This window comes from Arvicola amphibius, chromosome X (assembly GCF_903992535.2).
Source record: "Arvicola amphibius chromosome X, mArvAmp1.2, whole genome shotgun sequence".
NCBI lineage: Eukaryota > Metazoa > Chordata > Mammalia > Rodentia > Cricetidae > Arvicola > Arvicola amphibius.
The window spans coordinates 135,976,955-135,997,438 of record NC_052065.1 but is presented as its reverse complement, the minus strand read 5'-3'; the positions used below and the strand labels follow the sequence as shown (position 1 = coordinate 135,997,438).

At 48.7% G+C, this 20,484-nt stretch overlaps 3 protein-coding genes across 7 annotated transcripts; 2 read left to right on the top strand and 1 right to left on the bottom strand.

The window, feature by feature from the left end:
• The first annotated feature begins 2,853 nt into the window (after window positions 1-2,853).
• Window positions 2,854-10,914, top strand: LOC119804716 (renin binding protein). Of its 3 annotated transcripts, none has more exons than XM_038316311.1 (11): window positions 2,854-2,962; window positions 3,168-3,276; window positions 3,431-3,506; window positions 3,611-3,686; window positions 3,836-4,008; window positions 4,432-4,656; window positions 5,612-5,693; window positions 6,340-6,515; window positions 7,147-7,278; window positions 10,596-10,683; window positions 10,771-10,914. In XM_038316311.1, exons 2-11 carry the CDS (start codon window positions 3,170-3,172, stop codon window positions 10,893-10,895), a joined length of 1,260 nt encoding a protein of 419 aa, XP_038172239.1. In that variant the 5' UTR covers window positions 2,854-2,962; window positions 3,168-3,169; the 3' UTR covers window positions 10,896-10,914. The 3 variants fall into 3 exon arrangements, with proteins under 3 accessions (XP_038172239.1, XP_038172242.1, XP_038172241.1); XM_038316314.1 differs by having other exon boundaries at window positions 2,887-2,962; window positions 3,115-3,276; XM_038316313.1 differs by having other exon boundaries at window positions 2,911-3,033.
• A 163-nt stretch (window positions 10,915-11,077) lies between these two features.
• On the top strand, window positions 11,078-16,325 carry Naa10 (N-alpha-acetyltransferase 10, NatA catalytic subunit). 3 transcript variants are annotated; one of them, XM_038316315.2, is made up of 8 exons: window positions 11,078-11,254; window positions 11,662-11,760; window positions 12,099-12,157; window positions 13,139-13,184; window positions 13,274-13,389; window positions 13,585-13,629; window positions 15,240-15,324; window positions 16,012-16,325. In XM_038316315.2, the coding sequence occupies exons 1-8, from the start codon at window positions 11,234-11,236 to the stop codon at window positions 16,246-16,248; spliced, it is 708 nt and encodes a 235-aa protein (XP_038172243.1). In that variant the 5' UTR covers window positions 11,078-11,233; the 3' UTR covers window positions 16,249-16,325. The 3 variants fall into 3 exon arrangements, with proteins under 3 accessions (XP_038172243.1, XP_038172244.1, XP_038172245.1); XM_038316316.2 differs by having other exon boundaries at window positions 11,099-11,254; window positions 15,921-16,325; XM_038316317.2 differs by having other exon boundaries at window positions 11,099-11,254; window positions 15,925-16,116.
• A 3,649-nt stretch (window positions 16,326-19,974) lies between these two features.
• LOC119805103 (40S ribosomal protein S23-like) lies at window positions 19,975-20,457 on the bottom strand. The gene has a single exon (XM_038316956.2). It carries the CDS (start codon window positions 20,455-20,457, stop codon window positions 20,026-20,028), a length of 432 nt encoding a protein of 143 aa, XP_038172884.1. The 3' UTR covers window positions 19,975-20,025.
• Between the last annotated feature and the right edge of the window lie 27 nt (window positions 20,458-20,484).

Below are 20,484 nucleotides of genomic sequence, written 5' to 3'. Positions count from 1 at the left end.
CAAGATCAAGGCCTGGCTGGCCATTGGCAGACATGAGTAAACTACAGCCTCTATAGTTCCAACATAAACTCAGGAGGCTCCAGGATGGCAGCTGTAGCAGAACAGGTATGTCTGACAAAGGATGGATACTCAATCTAGGACCAAATCCTCTTAACTTTGTGCACAGGCCAAGCGTCCAAAGAGGTCAAGGCAGAATTGTTGACCCTGTTAGTCCTGCAGCCAGTTGGGTGGTACAGCTATGACTTGATTGAATAGTGCTATCTGGGCAGAAAGCTAAGAAAGCCTGGAGATAGCCGGGCGGTGGTGGCGCACGCCTTTAATCCCAGCACTCGGGAGGCAGAGGCAGGCGGATCTCTGTGAGTTCGAGACCAGCCTGGTCTACAAGAGCTAGTTCCAGGACAGGCTCCAAAGCTACAGAGAAACCCTGTCTCGAAAAACCAAAAAAAAAAAAAAAAGAAAGCCTGGAGATAAGGTGGTCCTGGCCTATAGCCAGAGCTCAGTGTTGACAGCTCTAGGTGCCAGCAGGCCGAGAGTAGTAAGCATACCACCTTCATGCATCTCCACGTCCCTGGTGCTTGAGCTAGAGAAAGAAAGAAGGGGTATGGGGACATGTTTGATCAGCACCTCACTTCTTTCTGACATCCCTGCTGCTACTCCCTTTTAGGCTTATTTTTTTTAGATGGTCTCACTGCATTCCTGGCACTCAGTATGTAGACTAAGCAAGCCTCAAACTCAGAAATCTGCCTCTGCTTCCCAAGTGCTAGATTATAGACTGTCATACCCAACTTTATTTTTAATTGTGTGTGGGTAGGTGGGTGGATAAGTATGTGTATGTTCCCTCAGATACCAAAGACATGGTCCTCTGGAGCCAGGGTTACAAGCAGCTGTGAGCTGACCAACTTGAGTGTTGGGAATTGAACTCGGGTCCTCTGTAAGAGCAGTATACATTCTTAACCACTGGGCTACCTTTCCAGGACAGCCAAGACTACATAGTGAAACCCTGTCTTAGAAAGCAAAAACAAATACTGAGCTTGAAGCTGGGTGTGATGCAACACACCTTTAATCCCAGTTCTTAAGAGGTAGAGGCAAAAGGGTCAGGAGTTGAAGACCATCCTTGACAAATAGAATTCAAGGCTAGGCTGGAATACATGAGACTGACTGTGTTGCAAGCAAACCGAGCTTGAAGGCAGAAAGAGGCATCACAGTCTTACCTCACCCTGCTTCCATGAGATCCAGGGCCAGGGAACCACCTTTAGTATTATACTAAGGCTTGGCCTTGATTGATCTTGAGGAGGATGGTATGTGTGTAAGGGAGGCAGAGGAGAGGATGAACATGGATAAAAAACAGTTTAAATAATGGCACACAAGCTTCCTAGCTACAGATCCAGGGTCCCCTGGGTATAAGTTAAGATGAGGGTAGATATGAACACAACAGCTGCAGTAGACACCTAACATAGATGGGAACAAGGCTTACTCCAAGCACTACAAATGTGAAGTGTTTCAGGCCAAAAGCCACTCCAACCTGCAGAGCTAGCCAGCAGCCATAGTCTTTATGAAATCAAAGGTCTGCACACAGCTGGGATGTGTGGGTGGCACAAGAACATAATCATATCCAGGGATTGGATTCTTTTTACTAACCAACTCCTAGAGCAGCATTGATGAGTCAGCAGGTCTAGTTACTTTACACTCTTGGATTGCTGTCCATCCTTAAGGGCATGTTCTAGAAACTGGAGTGATGACTTAGTTAAGAGGGCCCAGGTTCAGTTCCCAGCACCTACATGAAAACTCACAACCAACTGTAACTCTAGCCCCAGAGGATCCCTCTTCCGGCTTCTGAGGATAATAAGGGCATGTGGTGCAGACACACATAGAGGCAATAATAATAACATTTTGAACATGTTCAAGTTCCCCAAACTACCTCAGGCTTTCTGACTGAAACTCTTCCTCCACAGAATTCTGCTGATCAATGAGGTTGCCCAATGGGTAACAAGAATGGGTGGAGGGGGGCTGGAGAGATGGCTCAGAGGTTAAGAGCACTGACTGCTCTTCCAGAGGTCCTGAGTTCAATTCCCAGCAACCCCATGGTGGCTCACAACCATCTGTAATGAGATCTGGTGCCCTCTTTTGGCCTGCAAGTATACATGCAAGCAGAACGCTGTATATGTAATAAATAAATCTTTTTAAAAAAAGAATGGGTGGAGGGGCTGGAGGGATGGCTCAGAGGTTAAGAACACTGGCTGTTCTTCCAGAGGTCCTGAGTTCAATTCCCAGCAACTACATGATGGCTCATAGCCATCTGTAATGAGGTCTGGTGCCCTCTTCTGGCATAGAGGTGTACATGCAGGAGGAATATTGTATACGTAATAAATAAATTCTAAAACAAAAAGAATGGGTGGAACAGATCAACCATCCTGTCTCAGAGCCAACCTATACTGAGTAGCTAGAAGGTCCAGAGATCTGGAAGGTGCCCACTCTGCTCTGCATGATTACCCACTGTTTTCTCAGAAGCATCTTTTGGGATGAAGTATCCAGGAACTGACAATCAGGGCCAATGATACTGACAGCTGAATTGGCAGATATGACTTGCCCACTATATGGGGGTCATAGGGTCTCAGGATTCAGGCATTTCCAGGAGAACCCCAACCCTACACATTTTTTGGGATCAGCAGCCTCAGTTGCCAGGCCCAAGTCATTCTTCCTACTCTCCCAATGGGACAAGACTCCTCATCCAGTTCCCACCAGGGTGATCTAGAGCAAGGGTGCTCAGCCCCGGGCCTAGATGGGCAGGGGGCGGGGAAAACCCCGCCCTCTGTCCCGCCCCTACCTCCGGGCCCTTTGAACCCAGAGGAGGATCAGGTGGGTGGGGCACTGCTCGGTCAGCTGAGTGACTGTCACGGGATTGCAACTAACTCCCATTTCCTGGAGGAAAGCGAATAAGTGAACCGAGCCTTACTAGTCAGAGGTAACCTTGGCGGGAGAGGCGCTGTTCTGGAAGGTCCCAGGCAACGGTGGGGTCAGAAGCCCATCGCAGAGGCAAGAGGGATCCTTGACTCAAGGACCTAAGGGGGGTGGGATGCTAGCAAACAGCTCTGGGGCCCACTTGAGCTGTTTCAGGAAGTCGCTGTGAAGAACTCTGTCTCCATGCCCTGACCTGAATCACTTCACAGACATGGAGAAGGAACGGGAGGCACTGCAGGTCTGGAAGGAACGAGTGGGACAGGAGCTCGACACTGTAGTCGCTTTCTGGCTGCAGCACTCCCATGACGAGGAACACGGGTTAGCTACCCCTCACTGATTGTCCCAGGGCTTTTGCCCCTCTGAAACCCCTAATTCGTTCTGAGGTTTCACAGATCTACTGGCTTCGGGAGAGTAGTGAAGCTATGAAGAAGGGTGCAAGTCTCCTTCCCTCTTTTTCTAATATATCGCACAGGGGCTTCTTCACATGTCTTGGCCACAATGGGCAGGTCTATGATCACCTCAAATATGTCTGGCTACAGGGGAGGCAGGTCAGTTTTCACACTTAAGACTGTCACACAACAATTGGGGATACCCAGGGATACTTAGGATTTCCCTTACCCCAGCTGCCCCTCTAAACTGTATTCCCTCACAGGTATGGATGTATTGTCGCTTGTACCGCCTTTTTGAGCGCTTCCGCCGTGCTGAGCTTCTGGATGCAGCAAAAGCAGGTACTCTCTCCTACTCCCATCTCCTCAGGAGTTCAGTGGATCATTTATTCAGTGGATCTAAAAGGGTCTAGAAAAGGGAAGGGACTGGGTGTGTTCCAAGAGGCAGTATATTCCCAGCCCTCACCTAGCATGCATCTCCCCAACTCCAGGTGGTGAGTTTTTGCTGCATTATGCCCGGGTGGCACCGCCTGGCAAGAAATGTGCCTTTGTGTTGACTCGGGATGGCCGTCCAGTGAAGGTGCAGCGGACCATTTTCAGCGAGTGTTTTTACACCATGGCCATGAATGAGCTTTGGAAAGTAACAGGGGAAACTCGTTATCAGGTATGTGGGAGGGATGGCTACAGGCTGTCCGGTGTTAGTGCACTCTCACAGGTCTGGGAGCCTGCCACAACTCCCATTCATTCCTGTCCTACCATTTTGTGACCACCTTCTCTCCTCAGCTCTCTCCCAATTCCTATACCACCATAGGGACCCTGGGCTAACAGGGATCTGTCCGTGCCCTGTATCCAGGTAGAAGAGGTCCTCTCCTTCCTTCCTGGGCTCTACTACCTGGAAGTGACCTGAATCCCAGAGCCCCCCAAGCAGTGTTGGGTGGATCTGCTTGGCCTCTGGTGCCTGGCTGTGGGCCAGCCCTGGAGAGCTGTAGAAGGAGCAGGTGTCCTTGGAGAACAAGCTGAGTACTGGGTCCTTCCTAGGGGAGACAGATGGTACAAGGCTTGCAGCTTCTGTCTGTTCTCCCCTCAGAATGAAGCTGTGGAGATGATGGACCAGATCGTCCACTGGGTGCAGGTGGACCCCACTGGGCTAGGCCAGCCTCAGTTCTCGGGGACCCCAGACACAGAGCCCATGGCAGTGCCTATGATGCTGCTCAACCTGGTGGAGCAGCTTGGGGAGGAAGATGAGGCACTGACCAGCAAGTACGCAGAACTAGGGAACTGGTGTGCCCACAGGATTCTGCAGCACGTCCAGGTAGGCACAGAGAGAGTGGCAGAGTGACCCTCATCCTCCCACTATACAAGGGCCCCTCTGCCTGAAATATGTTCTTCAGCTTTCTAGACGGGTGGATTGGATCTAAGGAAGAACATTCATTTGAAACACAGTCCAGGGCCCTCAGGACAGTAGAGCCTGGCTTGCTGGGACAGAGATGGGTGGGTCCTAAAGTACAAAGAAGAGGCCAGAGCCCCAGGCAAATCCTGAGACCTTGATCTACTCTGCGTTCTTCCTAGCCTCTGGGCACCCAAATCTATCTCGCCTCCTCATTCAGTGTTTTACTCTCTCCCGCCTGAGATCCAGACCTAAAGGAAGGATGAGAACCTACAGGCCCCTGAGAGACAATCAGCCATTCCAAAAATGTTCTTCTGTTTTTCCAGAACTCCAGAGGTTAAGGCAGGAGAATCTAGAGTTCAAGGTCAGCCTTGCAGGTATAGAGTTTGAGACCAGCCTGGGCCCTCCCAAGACTGTTTCAAAACACACAACCATCAGGTGATGGTGGCACACGCCTTTAATCCCAGCACTTGGGAGGCAGAGACAGGTGGATCCCTGTGAGTTTGAGGCCAGCCTGATCTGCAGAGTGAGTTCCAGGACAGCTAGGGCTGTTACACAGAGAAACCCTGTCTTGAAAAACCAAAACCAAGACACCCACTTTGGGCCTACTGAATAAGTGAGTGGCTGGTACCAAGGGTGGAGAAAAAAAAAGGGATTTTTTTTTTTGAGACAGGGTTTCTCTGTGTAACAGTCCTGGCTATCCTGGAACTCACTATATAGACCAGGCTAGCCTTGAACTCACAGAGATCTGTCTGTCTCCCCAGGGTTGGGATTAAAGGTATGGGCCACCATACCCTGCGGGAGGGATTTTTGAAGTTAGATCATTCTGGTTGGATGACAGGGAACTGGAAACATCTCTCTTTTGCCCCTTTCCTGACAGAGGGATGGAAAAGCTGTGTTAGAGAATATATCAAAGGATGGTAAAGAGCTCCCTGGTTGCCTTGGAAGACATCAAAACCCAGGTGAAGATGTGTGCTGGGCCTATCAGGAAGAAAAAAGAACTCAGCTTTCAGTTTGGCCTCATATGGGAGGGAGCTGCCCTCCTTCCTCCACCAAGGACCAGACAGAGGAAGGAGATAGTCTGCATGGGACTGGGCATTGGCTGCAGGAGCTTAGGGAATGGAGTCCAGGAAAAAGGGTTGTGACAGAGTTCAAACATTTTTCATACTTGAGGAGGAAGGGAGGTTCCAGGAACTCAAGCCCTCAGAGGCTTGGGAGGGAAATTCTGATTCCTGCCTTACTTTTTTTTTGATTTTTGAGACAGGGTTTCTCTGTAGTTTTTGGTGCATGTCCTGGAACTAGCTCTTTTATTTATTTATTTATTTATTTATTTATTATGTATACAATATTCTGTCTGTGTGTATGCCTGCAGACCAGAAGAGGGCATCAGATCTCATTTCAGATGGTTGTGAGCCACCATGTGGTTGCTGGGAATTGAACTCAGGACCTTTGGAAGAGCAGGCAATGCTCTTAACCACTGAGCCATCTCTCCAGCCTGGAACTAGCTCTTATAGACCAGGCTGGCCTCGAACTCAGAGATCCGCCTGCCTCTGCCTCCCGAGTGCTAAGATTAAAGGTGTTGCCTTACTTTCTTTAAACCCTTACTAGGCCATGCAATAGAAGCTGGCTGGTTCCTGCTCCAGTATGCCCAGAGGAAAGGTGATGCCAAACTTCAAAAGCACATCATTGACAAATTTCTCTTGTTGCCTTTCCACTCTGGATGGGACCCTGAGCACGGAGGACTCTTCTGCTTCCAGGATGTTGATGGTCTCTGCCCCACCCAGGTGAGAATTCCCAGAGCAACTTGCTTGAAACCTGGCACATAGTAGGGGAACTCAGAGTCAGGCATGGTAGCACACGCCTTTAATCCTAGCACTTGGAGGCAAGAGGCAAAAGGATCTCTGTGAGCTTGAGGCCAACCTTGTCTACAGAGTAAGCTCCAGGACACCCAAGACAACATAGAGAGACCCTGTCTCAAAAAAAAAAAACCTAACAACAAAAATTTGAACCTAGAGTACAGTTTTCTCCAGCCCATATTCAGTGATGAAAGAAGAGTGTGTGCAAATGCTGGTGCCAAGACACACGTCTCCTTTGTCTGTGGTGCCAGTGGCTGGAAGGGCTCTGAGGTGGTTCACACTTTCTCACTTGGTGGCAGACAGCAGTGTCGAAGAGGCTTAAAGATGATGTGGCAAGACAGACAGCATTCTGATTTAAGGGCTAAAGGGAGTCTGCCCCAGGACTTTTCTTTTTAAGGAGCTGCTTAGAAAGCTATCCCTACTCTTAAGGACTATTCAAACTCTATCCCCCATGTCCTATGATTTAAAACCAAGTCCTGAGCCAGTCAGACTGAGCCACAACAGCGGATGTAAGTGTCCTTAAGGGGACCTCAACTGCCTATCTCTGCTCTGTTCTCAGCTAGAATGGGACATGAAGCTTTGGTGGCCACACAGTGAAGCCATGATTGCCTTCCTCATGGCTTTCAGTGACACTGGGGACCCTGCCTTACTTCAAATCTTCAACCAGGTTGCTGAGTACACCTTCGGCCATGTAAGTGCTGTCTCCTTGTTCCTTAGAAGCCCAGTTCAGATATGAAGGGTATAACAGGCACCAGGAGGGAGAAACAGGGGCTGTGTAAGGGGATCCAGTAGGTTTTCCCTCAGCCCCTCCTAGGGCCCATTCATGAGGTGTGGCTCTCAGCCACAAGAGTGCCTTTTGTTTGGTAAACCAAGAAAGAAACCCTGCCTCAAGGAATTCACTTTTCTGTGTGATCAGATTCTAATCAAGTAAACAAGCAAATGTAGAGAAGAATAAGCTGTGGAAAACAAAGTAGACAGCAAATGATAAAGAACTTTCTCATAGAGGGGTCAGAGAAAACCTTGTGACCAAAGATCCAAAGCAATGGAGGGCAGGAACATCCTTGATCTGCCAGGTCCAGCAGCCTGAGCCTTGACAGGGAATCCAACAGCTAAAAAAAACTGGTGAATCACCAGTTGAACACTACCTCCCCACATGTGTACGTGTGCATGTATGAGAGAGAGGAGAGAGAGAGAGAGAGAGAGAGAGAGAGAGAGAGAGAGAGAGAGAGAGAGAGAGAGAGAGAGAGAGAGAGTGTATAGGTAGGTTGGAGGACAACATCAGGTGGTCCCTCAGGCACTACATACCTTTTTGTTGAGACAGGGTCACTCACTAGCTATGTTGGCTAGCAAGCGAACCCTTGGGACCATCCTATGCCTGTCTCTCCAGTGGTGGGAGAGAACCGCCTGCCTCTGTCTCCTGAGTGCTGAGATTAAAGGTGTTCACCACTGCCACCAAGCTAGTTTGCAAGGCACTTTACTGACTCTTGGCCCAGCAGATGAGTTTCTGAGGCTGTTGTTTAAAAAGAGAAATTCAGCCTGTTACAAATGCCTAGTTGTCAATAAAAAAAATGTAGGTGACTTGGGTAAGGTGGTTCATATCTGTAATCCCAGGCCTTGGGTGGCTGGAACTAGAAGATCACAGCAAAGAAGAGCTTAGTCTGGTCTACATAGTAAGTTTAAGACCAACCAGCTACATATGGAAATCTTGCCTCAAACAAGCAAATAACAGCAAAAATAGTTATTATGTAGAGCCAGGAGCAAGGTGAGTTTTTTAGTACAGAAGCTAGAGAGAAGAGGGAATCAGGGCTAGTGAAGGAGACCAGAATCAGTCATGAAGTAGGAAAGAAAACAAATCAGGGGCCTCCCGAGGAAAGTGTACTTAAAGTAGGTAGTGTTCTTAAAGACTAATGGTATATTTCCAATGTCACTATTCTAGTGGTTATCCTACAACTGTACCAGGGACTCCCATTCTATGGCTTGTGGTTTTGGTTCTAGAAGAAAATTAAAGTTTATGTGTGACTTTTTTTTTAAAAGATGTCTTATGTAACCCAGGCTGGCCTCAAAACTCACTACGTAGCTGAGGATAACCTTGTACCTCTGTCCCTCCTGCCTCCACCTTGACTCCTGAGTGCTGAGATGACAGATGGGTGTACTACATCTGGCTGGTTTGTACTAACTGTAACTGAAATCCAGCATGGTTTTATTGTGATTAGAGACAACACTATCCAAACCATGCTACTATTACAGTGTGTCTAAACAGGCAGCTAGAGCTCTCTCAAATACTCAGTGCTAATTCCAAACACGAGCCATTAGGTCGTATCTCTGCCTGAATACTGAATATATATGTTAAGGGAGTGAAATAGAAGTCATCAATCTTTTTTCTTTTTTGTTTTTTCGAGACAGGGTTTCTCTGTATAACAGTGCTGGCTGTCCTGGAACACGCTTTGTAGACCAGGCTGGCCTTGAACGCACTGAGATCCACCTGCCTCTGCCTCCCAAGTGCTGGGATCAAAGGTGTGTACCACTGCCCAGCTAAAGCCACCAGTCTTAACCATAAAATGAAGTAAGAATGAACTTGAACAAGGTGGAGATGACATTAAACAATTTCAAGAGCCCATTGTGGTGTGCATCCTTGTAATCTTAGCAGTTAGGAGGCCAAGGCAGGAGGTCTGTGAGTTCAAAGCCTTCCTGGGCTACTGTCTCAAATGAGAACAACAAAAAAAAAAGAATTGCAAAAGTTATAATGGAGAGCTGGGTGGTAGTGGCTCATGCCTTTAATCCCAGCACTTGGGAAGCAGAGGCAGGCAGATCTCTGTGAGTTCGAGGACTGCTAAGGCTACACAGATACTGTTTCAAAAAAACTAGAAATGAAAGGGCATGGACCAGTTATGGGGGGGGGGGGCAGAGGCAAGAAGACTTCAGTTGGATTCCAGGCCAACCTGAGCCACATAGAAAGTTCCAGGGCAGTCAGGAATACAAGGTGAGACTCATTCTCAAAAATAAATACATAACAAGGACAAGACTAGTCAAAAGCTACAAAGATTAGATACAGGGCTGCTTATACCTCCCTTGAATACACTACCACCACTCTTTCTGAGACAGACTGTACTGCCTTGAACTTGAAGCATTTCTGCCTCAGCCTCCTGTGTCCTGGGATTATAGACATAAAACATTAACACAGTTTAAAATCCACAACTCATATGTCACAATTTAAAGGAGCATTTTGATAGTAAACTTGAATGCCTTCTAAGAAGGGGTTCTACTTAACTATTTTATCAGTGAGAACAAAATGGGAAGGGCTTAGGATAAGGACCTGGGCTACATTTTGGGGAACTGAAAAGCCTCAGCGAGACAGGTACAATGTGTCTGTCCAACCAGCTCAGCTACTATTCCCCCATATCTGAAGCATCAGAAGTGAGAAATATGTTCAGAACTCATGATGAAGGTAGGCAGATGACCAGGCTGGCCTGAAACTTACAGCAATGTGTCAGCCTCCTGACGGGTGGGACTAAAGGTATCACACAGGGTTAGAGGGAAGTCTGAGAGCCTGCTATAAAAACCTCAGTATATACGATGGACAGGAGTTATGTGTATCTGCTTGATAATCCAAAGGCCTGTGAAGTAGAGGACATGAACTCCAGGGAAGTCAGTTGTCCCAAACTTTGCTGGCAGGAATCTTTATTTCTCTCCCTCTCTTTTAACTTAGATGAGGTAAAAATGTGCCTGTTTTTTAAGTATTCAAAGTGTTGGATAACACTTGGACTCCAATCAAACATAGAGCACCTGTTCTCCCAGCATTTCAGCACTTCGCCTGCAGCCCCTTACCCCACTGGGTTACACAAGCTGGGAAGTCCTACTTCTTACTATCCTCAGCTTTCTTCTGAGATCATGCTATCTGAACTCTGCTGGTAGCAGAGCAAAAGGGCAGCAAGGGCCCCTTCCTCAGCCAGTGATATTCGGGTGGGCCCTGCCAGACACTAGCTGTCATTGTCTCCTTCCTTATCCTAGTTTCATGATCCTGAGTTTGGAGAATGGTTTGGCTATCTGAACCGAGAGGGAAAGGTGGCCCTCAACATCAAGGGAGGTCCTTTTAAAGGTGAGCGGAGAGCGGGGCGAAGCTGCAAGAGTTTGTGACACCTAACTGCCTGGGCCCTCCCAACCCTAGCATCCATTCTCCACACAGGCTGCTTCCACGTGCCGCGGTGTCTGGCCATGTGTGAGCAGATTCTGGAAGCCCTGCTCCACCGCCTCGGGCCCGCCCCCGTCGGATCCTCACCCGCTGTCCGCATCTGCGGAGGCTCGAAATAAATCTGACCCTGCTCCACCACCTTGTGTGCGCACCTCTGTGGGCCCCGCGGGAGGGTACAGCTACTTCCCTTGCTGCCTGCGTTGCCGGCCTTCGCCATGGCCTCAAAGGCGCCACCCTTACCGCGCCCATTGGCTCTGGGCGCGCTTACTGACTGCAGTTTGGAGGCGGATCCCGTAGCCGCGCATTTCCGCTGCAGGCGGCTCGTAGCGGCCCACCCCTTCCGCCACCGCCCCCCTGGGAGCCTGGCTCCAGTCCCTATCGTCCGTGCGGTGCTTCTGAGTGGCCGCTGAGCGCGCGCGTTCACGACCCACAAGGACCCGCGAGCTCCGCCGCCGTGATGAACATCCGCAATGCTAGGGTGAGGTGATGGGGAGCCAGCTTGTCCCCACCGCATGGGTACCTTCCCGGGTGACCGCGTGCACATGCTACCGAGGGACCTGGGAGCTGTGGCCCTACACGTCTGCGGCCGCTGGACCTTCAGGCTGCTGCAACCTGCTTTAGACATCTCGCAATTATAGTCTCCCTCGTTTGCCTAATGTCAGGGCTCCATAGAGTGGGCTCCGCGACCACCAGGCCCTGCTGCTTAGTCCTGGAACTGGCATCTTTTGCAGGGTGCATAGAAACCAGGCTTGTGCAAAAGTCAGTCACAACCCTGACCTTCCCAGGGGAAAGGGGAGGCCCAGTATCAGAGAACAGGAGTCTCGCGTGTGTGAGGCCCTCTTAGTCACTGCAGTCTTGGACTAACCGTGTCCTGCTGTTATACAGCCCGAGGACCTGATGAACATGCAGCACTGCAACCTCCTCTGCCTGCCCGAGAACTACCAGATGAAGTACTATTTCTATCATGGCCTCTCTTGGCCCCAGGTGGGCAGCTTTTGTGTTTTGTAAGGGGCAACAGTAGTGAAACATAGATCCCAGTAGGCTAAAAGCAGTGGGCAGTATCTCTTGGCACAGGAAGGCCCTGGCTGATGGGGAAGCCTGGCAAATGAAAAGGTGTATGTAGGTACTGTAAGCTAGACACAGGTTGGAGATGGGATTCCCACCTGTGCCTGTGCTCTTCCAAGAAAGGGCACACGTGTGGAGTATGGAAACTGGGCTCCTTGCATTGCAGCTTCCCAGTATCCTACACACAACAGGAGTTTGGTAGTGAGCTCTAGCCTGTTGCCTGCTCTGCCTGACTTCCTTTTCCTCTCTGTCTCCAGCTCTCTTACATTGCTGAGGATGAGAATGGGAAGATTGTGGGGTACGTCTTGGCCAAAATGTGAGTCACCAAGGAGGAAGAAAAGAGTCTAATGCTATGACTGGCTGTTGAGGGGCTGGGGGAAAAGCTTTGGAGAAGGGAATGGGAAGTCAACACCAACCGTGTCTGGTGAATAAGGGGTTCCCACTCTTTTGCCCAGATTAGTCTCAAACTTTTAGCAGTCTTCATGCTCAGCCTCCTGAATGCTGAGATTAACTATGCCCAGCTTGCTGTAAATTTTGTTTTTTTAATTAACAGGTTGCTTGTAGGGTAGCTCTAAGTTGACAGAAAAATTGAGCAGAAGGTACAGAGTATTTCCACGCAACCTTCCTCCACATTTGTTCTCTCACTACCATGTATGGGATACTTAGTAGAAGTGAGAAACCAGCCCAGATTTTGTTTAGATTCATGTTTTCATTGTTGTGCTTGTCTGTTTTGCATGCCCTCTGTGTTGGACAATTGAAAAGTGTCTGTCCATCTTCAGAGTCATCCATCCTCCCACAACCTCCATCAACGAGGTCGCCTTTTCAGAGTGTTGCATTCAGCACTACTCTCTTTTTAAAGATTTTTAATTTAGTTATTTTTATTTTATGTACGTTGGTGTTTTGCCTGCAGGTATGTCTGTATGAGGGCATCGAATCCCCTGGAATAGAAGTTACAGACAGTTTTGAGGTGCCATGTGGTTGCTGAGAATTGAACCTGGGTCCTCTAGAAGAGCAGTCAGTGCTCTTAACCACTGAATCATTTCTCCAGCTCCAGCACTACTACTCTTCTGGCTTGGCAGCTGACATTTTTGGGGGGCTCAATCTCAGAGCAATGTCCTGTTAGCACTGCACATATCTGGTGTGTATAGCGTGGGGCTTTATTCTGCTTGAGAAGTTCCTAGTTCTCTACCTGGATCTGGGGTGCTGTAGAGTCCTCCACAAATTGCATGCTTGCTGTGCACAGGTGTCCCAGATAGACTGCACCTGTACCAGGCTCCTTTCTAACTTTCTCCTCTAGGGAAGAGGACCCAGATGACGTGCCCCACGGACATATCACCTCACTGGTGAGTAGAGCTATGAGGGTTTGGCAGAGGTGGACTGGAGGTAATTGAACACAGCCTCCAAGGTCCCACTCTACCCATCCTTCTCTCAGGCTGTGAAACGTTCCCACCGGCGCCTTGGCCTGGCTCAAAAGCTGATGGACCAGGCCTCTCGAGCCATGATAGAGAACTTCAATGCCAAATATGTCTCCCTGCATGTCAGAAAGAGGTGAAAGCCAAGTTGGAAAGGGTAACACTGGGGAGTGGGGAGGAAGAGGTAGCCAATTGGTAGGGATACTGGGGCTTACTGCCTTCAGAAGAAGATGGGAGGAAGCATTAATGGGGAAGGAGGACCAGGAAGAAAGGCAGGACCCGGCCAATATGTCTGGTTTGTGAACTTCAGCGGTGCCTTATTCCCCTGCAGTAACCGGGCTGCCCTGCATCTCTATTCCAACACCCTCAACTTTCAGTAAGTAGATCAAGACTTTTTAAGTGGGATGATCCATCCATTTGGCTGAGGTGGACTGAGAAAGGGGTGAAGGGACTTCAGACATCGCTAGGAGGCCTTCTATATATTCAGTGGCTGTTCACTGACAAGCTAACATGGAGAAGGTGCCTGCTTTCTGTGTGTGTGGGAGAGAAGAGGTCCAACACATCTTGCTGGGTAGAAGAAGGATGGCTTGGTACTTATTGAGGCTGGTGAAGGGCAATGGGATAAAGAACACACAAGGCTTCTTAGTGTTGGTTTAGGAGTAAAGAGAGATAGGCTAGGGCATGAGCAAAGGCAGAGAAGTGACTGGTACTAGGAAGCATCAGGTGAGAGCAGATGAAAGGGGGTGGCAGAGAAAAAGGGCCATGAGCAAAAGCAATGAGGGACCGATAGCTCTGGATGTCCTGATGACTGCCGTCAGCTCATGTTCATGAGACGAGTATTGAATAGAGGATCTGGCAGTACCTACTGCCACATAAAAGTGTGGCTGGTATGAACTGATTGGAGGATCCACTGAGTCACACTAGGCTTTGAGTGGGTAAAGCGAAGATGAGACCATTGGGACAGGGCAGTGGCCTTCAGGCTTTTCTGGGTTCAGTACCCAGATTCATGGAGGGCTCTCTGACCAAGTTAAGGATGCCTCCGGTGAGAACTGCTTAACAGTCTTAAGTCAGCAATTCACAGCTTGGTGTGGTGGTACATGATGCCTCTTAATCTCTGCACTCAGAAGGTGGGGGACTATGGGTTAGAAACCTGGCACAGGGAGTTCCAGGTCAGTCTCAGCTACACAGCAAGGCCCTGTCTCAAAATAGGGGTGCTAAGGAGTTAGCTTAGTTATGAGAACCTGAATTTGATCCCTGGCACCCATGTATAAAAGCCACATACAGTGTTATCCTAGTGCTGAAGAGGTTAAGACAAGAGAATTGGAGGTTAAGACAAGATAATTCCTGGGTACACTAACCAACCAGCCTAGCTGAATGGGAACAGTCCAGATTCAGTGGAAAAAAAATAAGGTGGGAAGCAACTGAGGAAGATACCCAACATATACCTCTGGCCTCCACATAAACACATGAGCATGTGTACACACACCAGTTCTCTTGTCTTCATGTCTTAGGCTGACAAAAACCTTTCTAGGCCATCAAATGGCTTCCCTTCCACTGTCAGGGCTACTCAAAGTGTGCACACACATCTCCCCTCAGCAGTAGGTCTGTGATGACCACCTAAATGCAGGTACAGTGTCTCTCTTTCCTAGCAGAGGAACCAGCTGTATGTTCGGTAAATGACAGGAAGCAAGCAGATCAGAGAGAGGAAGGAGGAGGCAGAATTGAGGACTTCAACTCAGAAAGACACAAGTCATTGCTAGTGAAGCTAGGGACAAAGTAGTGGCAAGTCCAGGGAAGGGAAGCAAGCTGCATGATGCTTGGCTTCAGGGGGAGAGCAAAGAAAGCCATCAGGCTGTTGGAAAAGAATCCATTCTGGCTGGCCTTTTGCTTTGCGCACCCCCCAACCTCGGGGGAGATACACCCACCCTAGTAGCCTAAGAACCCAGAGAATTTGCCCCCAGGCGTGTGTCTCCATCCTACCCTCAGAATCAGTGAAGTGGAGCCCAAATACTATGCAGATGGAGAAGATGCATATGCAATGAAGCGGGACCTTACGCAGATGGCTGATGAGGTAAGAGTTCAGCCAAATCAGACCAGCAGTTCCAGCAGTACCTAGATATTGATATCTAGGGGATTTAGTACTTGGGAAAGACCTGTGAGTCAAGGGGGCAGTGGTGGCTGGAGGCAAGGCCAAGGTTGAGTGTCAGCCCTTGTAGCTATAGAGCTAGGAGTCAGAGTCCCTCTTTTCCTCACTTCGTAAACTGACAAGTAGGGGCATGGCCTTGGTTGACTGTAGAAGAGGGCATGGGATGCTCTTCAAGGAAGAAGCCCGGAGGTGGATGGAAGAGGAGACAGAAGAGATTTTTGTCTGCAAAGGGATTGGGACTACTAGGGTAAGGAGCAGTCATGGCTAGCCTGCTCAGTTCTAGGACCAAACTGGGCTGGGGAGAAAGGGTCCCTGACCAAGCCTTCTGGGGGTAGAGCAATTAATGGGGGAGCACTACTGTGCTTGGGAGCTTCCCAGAAGTCCATTTGAGGGCAGCAGGACTCTTGTCATTTTACAAATAAGCAAACAGGCTTAGGAGCAGAGCTAGGATTGAACTGCATCTCTACCCAGTCCTATTTCCTGCGTGGCCCTACCACTTCTCACTGTGTCCCTTCCCCCAGCCAGCCCCAGGGCCTGGCTCCTCTTGTCTCCTGTCTGGAGACTTAGGCCCTGTCTCTTTCCACCCGCTTCCCTCTGGGCTCCCTGCGGCAGCTGAGGCGGCACCTGGAGCTGAAGGAAAAGGGCAGGCACATGGTGCTGGCGGCCATGGAGAACAAGGCGGAGAGCAAAGGCAGCGTGCTTCTGAGCTCGGGAGAGGCCTGTCGTGAGGAGAAGGGCCTGACTGCTGAGGATAGTGGTGGGGACAGCAAGGACCTCAGCGAGGTCAGCGAGACCACAGAGAGCACAGATGTCAAAGACAGCTCAGAGGCCTCTGACTCTGCCTCCTAGAGCCTGCCCCACCTGGTGCAAGCCTCCTCCCATGTGTTTTTACAATAAATGTCACCCTTGGGGAATTTGAATGTGCATATGAGGGCTGTGCTTCTTTCCAGCTCTTTGATGGCAGGGATATCATCTTAACAACCCAGAGCCTACTGAACTCACAAGTCAAACAGATTGGGAGAATGTGGCCACCTTGAACAACTGAGTAGGGTCGACAGATACACTGGCTTGGGTGCCCTGTTCTCCTGTCACCAGCAGGCCTCACTGCCTTCCTTCCTAATTTTCTAGGGCTAGACTAAATGATTTCTTGGGGTTTTCTAGTGAACCTCTCGTTTCAAAGGCAACTTTCCCACCTTGATACTCTTTGCTTCGTCCTCTTACGTCCTGCTCTCAGCCCTTTCCCCAGTCATACTTGCTCTCACCTGCAGCAGCTCCGGTTGATACCTCCTGAATCCCAAACACCAACTGCTTATCTATCTTTCACTTATCTGGAGATGTCCTAGCTGGACCCTGACCTATTTAACTACCCAGTTGCTTGGGCTTTTCCTTCTGCATTATCCTTGATTCTTTCCTCCATACCATCCCAGCAGTCATTAAGTCCTGTCGGTTTAATCACATTAATACATTTTTTTAAGAGAGGCTGGGTCTTTGTTGCCACCACACCCAGTTTATACAGTGCTGGAGATCTAACTCGGGACCTCTTGGATGTTAGGCAAGCACTCTAGCAACCGAACCACATTCCTAGCCCTGTTGGCCTCAAAGGCCTGGTCCTCTAAGGTGTTCTTTGCATACTGACATTCACCATTATCATGTTTATTTCCTTTATTTTGTTTATTCAAAATAATAATTTTTGGGGGTGGGGTGAGTTTGAGACAGGGTTTCTCTGTGTAACCCTAGCTGTTCTGCAACTCATCCTGTACACCAGGCTGGGCTCAAACTCCTGCCTCTGCCTCCTGAGTGCTGGGATTAAAGGCGTGCGACATCATCTTTTTGAGATAGGATCTCCTTAGCCAATACTGGCTTGGAACTCATTATGTAGTCCAGCTTGCCTCAAACTTGTGGTAATCCTGCCTTAGGCTCAAATACTGGGATCACAAGTGTGAACCATCCTGGTCAGCTGTCCCCCGTTAATATTTGTTTTGTTGCTATGCTGAGACAGTTCTGTGCACTGTTACCCCAATGTCTTATAACATTTCTGTGACTTCTGGTAATCGCAAAAAATCAAATATAGCGATTTATTATAGTTTTGTATTGAATATAAGCCCTCATGTCTTTTTCTTTTAATCCCCCCTTTTTGTTTTTAGAGACAGGAGTTTCTTTGTGTAACAGTTCTGACAGTCCTGGAACTCCCTTTGTAGCCCAGGCTGGCCTCAAACTCAGAGATCTGCCTACCTCTGCCTCCCGAGTGCTGGGATGAAAGACCGTGTACCATCACTGTCCTGCTCTTCTTTTCTTTCACGGGGTCTCAAGTATTTTAGGGTGGCTGTGAATGAATTTATTGTGTAGCCAGGTTTCGCCTAAATCCTAATCCTTTCGTTTTAGTGTTCCAAGTGCTGAGATACCAGGTGTGAGCCACCACTCCCGACATTTTTGTTTTTTAAGCTAAAAAAGCAAAAAGTGAGTTCACCTGATTCTCAAACGCTTTGTCATAACATTCTCCTAAATGTGCTTTCTGGCTTCTACACCTGACATCCGAGCTGTCACTTTACTAACAATTTCCCCGCTCCCGCAAGTGATACAGCTGTCCATCGCTAGGTTGAATGATTTGTCCCGGACCTTAGTTCTTTGGTTGTGGAAATTATCCATTAGAAACCGAGAAAGCGGCTGGAAAATTACGCCAGCGCATGCTACTTACGCCCCTTCGCTACTTCAAGCGAAACTGCGTTCTGATTGGTCAGAATTACGTACTTCCCTTTGTACGAGTCGAGTCAGCGGCTCGTCCCGCCTGGCGTGCTGACGTCATTATCTTCCGGTTCACAAACCGGTGACGTTATTAGTTCCCAGACTCTGATTGGTTCTACAGCGCCAGAATAAACGCCACACGGCAGAACGGGCGGAGGTACTCACTGCATCGCCCGTGCCCCATAGTTGGTAAGAGGGTGCTCGCGGAGCTTTTTCAGATGGCTCTTGCGGAGGCCCACCCTCTTGGGTGTCATTGGTGGCCAGCTGAAGCTCTTCTGTTCGCTCCGCCCCTAGTCGGTTAGGTTTCCTGGGCGGAGGTAAAATCTGGAGGGGGGGGGGTGAAACCACTAGGCCCACTGTCTCTTGAAAGTGCCGACTTAAGTGCCTTGTGAGCTGAGGCTGGAAGGTGGATTGTAGGGTGGCTGGGGTTGGCTCCAGGGACGCTTCTCCAGGATGTACCCTCACTGCCTAATATTTTTTTTCTCTTCGGAGCCCCCGCTGTCCTTAGGGTTCGTCTCATCTCCCTATGTCCACAGTAGCCAACCAGTCTGATTACATCAGTCATGTGATCAGGACCAAACGTACATTCTTCCACGTCTTTAAAAAGGTCTTGCGGGACTGGAGAGATGGCTCAGTGGTTAAGAGCACTTGTTGCTCTTCCAGATGACCCAGGTTCGATTACCAGCACCCACATGGCAGCTCACAATTGTCTGTAACTCCAATTCCAGGGGATCTGACATCTTCACGCACAGATATATATGCAGGCAATTCCAGGGGATCTGACATCCTCACGCACACAGACATATATGCAGGCAATTCCAGGGGATTTGACATCCTCACGCACACAGATATATATGCAGGCAAAATTTCAGTGCACGTAAGATAAAAATCCTGAAAAATAAAATAAAAAGGGTCTAGCAGCACTCCGGAGACAGAGGCAGGTAGCTCTGCAGCTCTGTTTTTTTGTTTGTTTGTTTGTTTGTTATGGGGTTTTTGGGGTTTTTTTTTGTTTGTGTTGTTGGGTTTCTTTGTGGTTTTGTTGTTTTTTTAAGCCAGGGTTCTCTCTCCTCTCTCTCTTCCTCCATCCCTTGCGCACTCTCTCCTTGCTCTCATTTTTTTTTTGGTTTTAGTTTTGTTTTTCTGAGGCAGGGTTTCTTCTCTATGTAGCTCTGGCTGTCCTGGAACTCACTCTGGACCCGAGCGCTGGGATTAAAGGCATGTACCACCTCTTCTGGCAGCTCTCGCTGTTTTAATTTTTCTATTGATTCTGATAAGTGCATAAAGTCAAATATATTAACCATTATGACGTCATGTTGAATATAAACAGTTGGATGCCTGACTGTCCTGCATAGTAAGACCCTGTCATAAATAAATAATCCTGTAAATCTAGCTCCTTTTAAAAATTTAGTTTTCTGGGCGGTGGTGGCAGACGCCTTTAATCCCAGCACTCAGGAAACAGAGGCAGGCAGATCTCCAGACCACCTTGGTCTACAGAGCGGGTTCTAGGACAAACTCCAAAGCTACACAGAGAAACCCTGTCTTGAAAACAAAACAAAAATATCTAGTTCTCTTTTTGTGTCTACATGTGTGTGTGCGGGTTCCCTCAGAGTACAGAAGTGAGCATTAGATCCTCTAGAAGTGAAGTATTACGTAGTTGTGAGCTGCCTTTGGATTCTAAGAACTCTGCTCTGGAAGAGCTCTTTTAACCACTTGGAACCATCTCCATTGCCTGTCTTGCTGGGTTTTGTTTTTGTTTTTGTTTTTTGACAGAGTCTCCATATGTAGTCTTGATCTCTGTCTCTAGGTGAGCATCACCATGCCCAGCTTATCTGATTTTTTTTCTCAGAATAGGAAAATTTATTACTGTGTTTCAACTGTCAAAATTTAGGATCTTGGTCTTTCCTTCTTGCCTTTGTACAGAGCCAAAAGGGACACATTGGCTACTTTAACAACCTTAAAGCAGACTCCAGGAATATCACCTACAGCATGACCCTTTCGACCAAATCCAGCAACCAGAACTTCATCGTTTTCCTCAATGAAGTTCAAGCAACCATCATTGGGCACGAAAGCCGTGATCTTCTTGCCTTTCTTGATGAGCTGTACCCTGACACACTTCCTGATGGCAGAATTTGGCTGCTTGGCTTCAACTCCTACTTTTTCCAGCACGATTCCCTTGGCACGAGAGGCACCTCCAAAAGGATTGGCCTTTAGGGCCATGCCCAAGTGGGCTTTCTTGTACTGTTTATCATGCCACTTCTGGTCCCGTCGGTGGCTGTGGAGCTTCCTGGCAGTACGGAGACCACGACACTTGCCCATCTTGCCGACGCCACCGCTTATCTGATT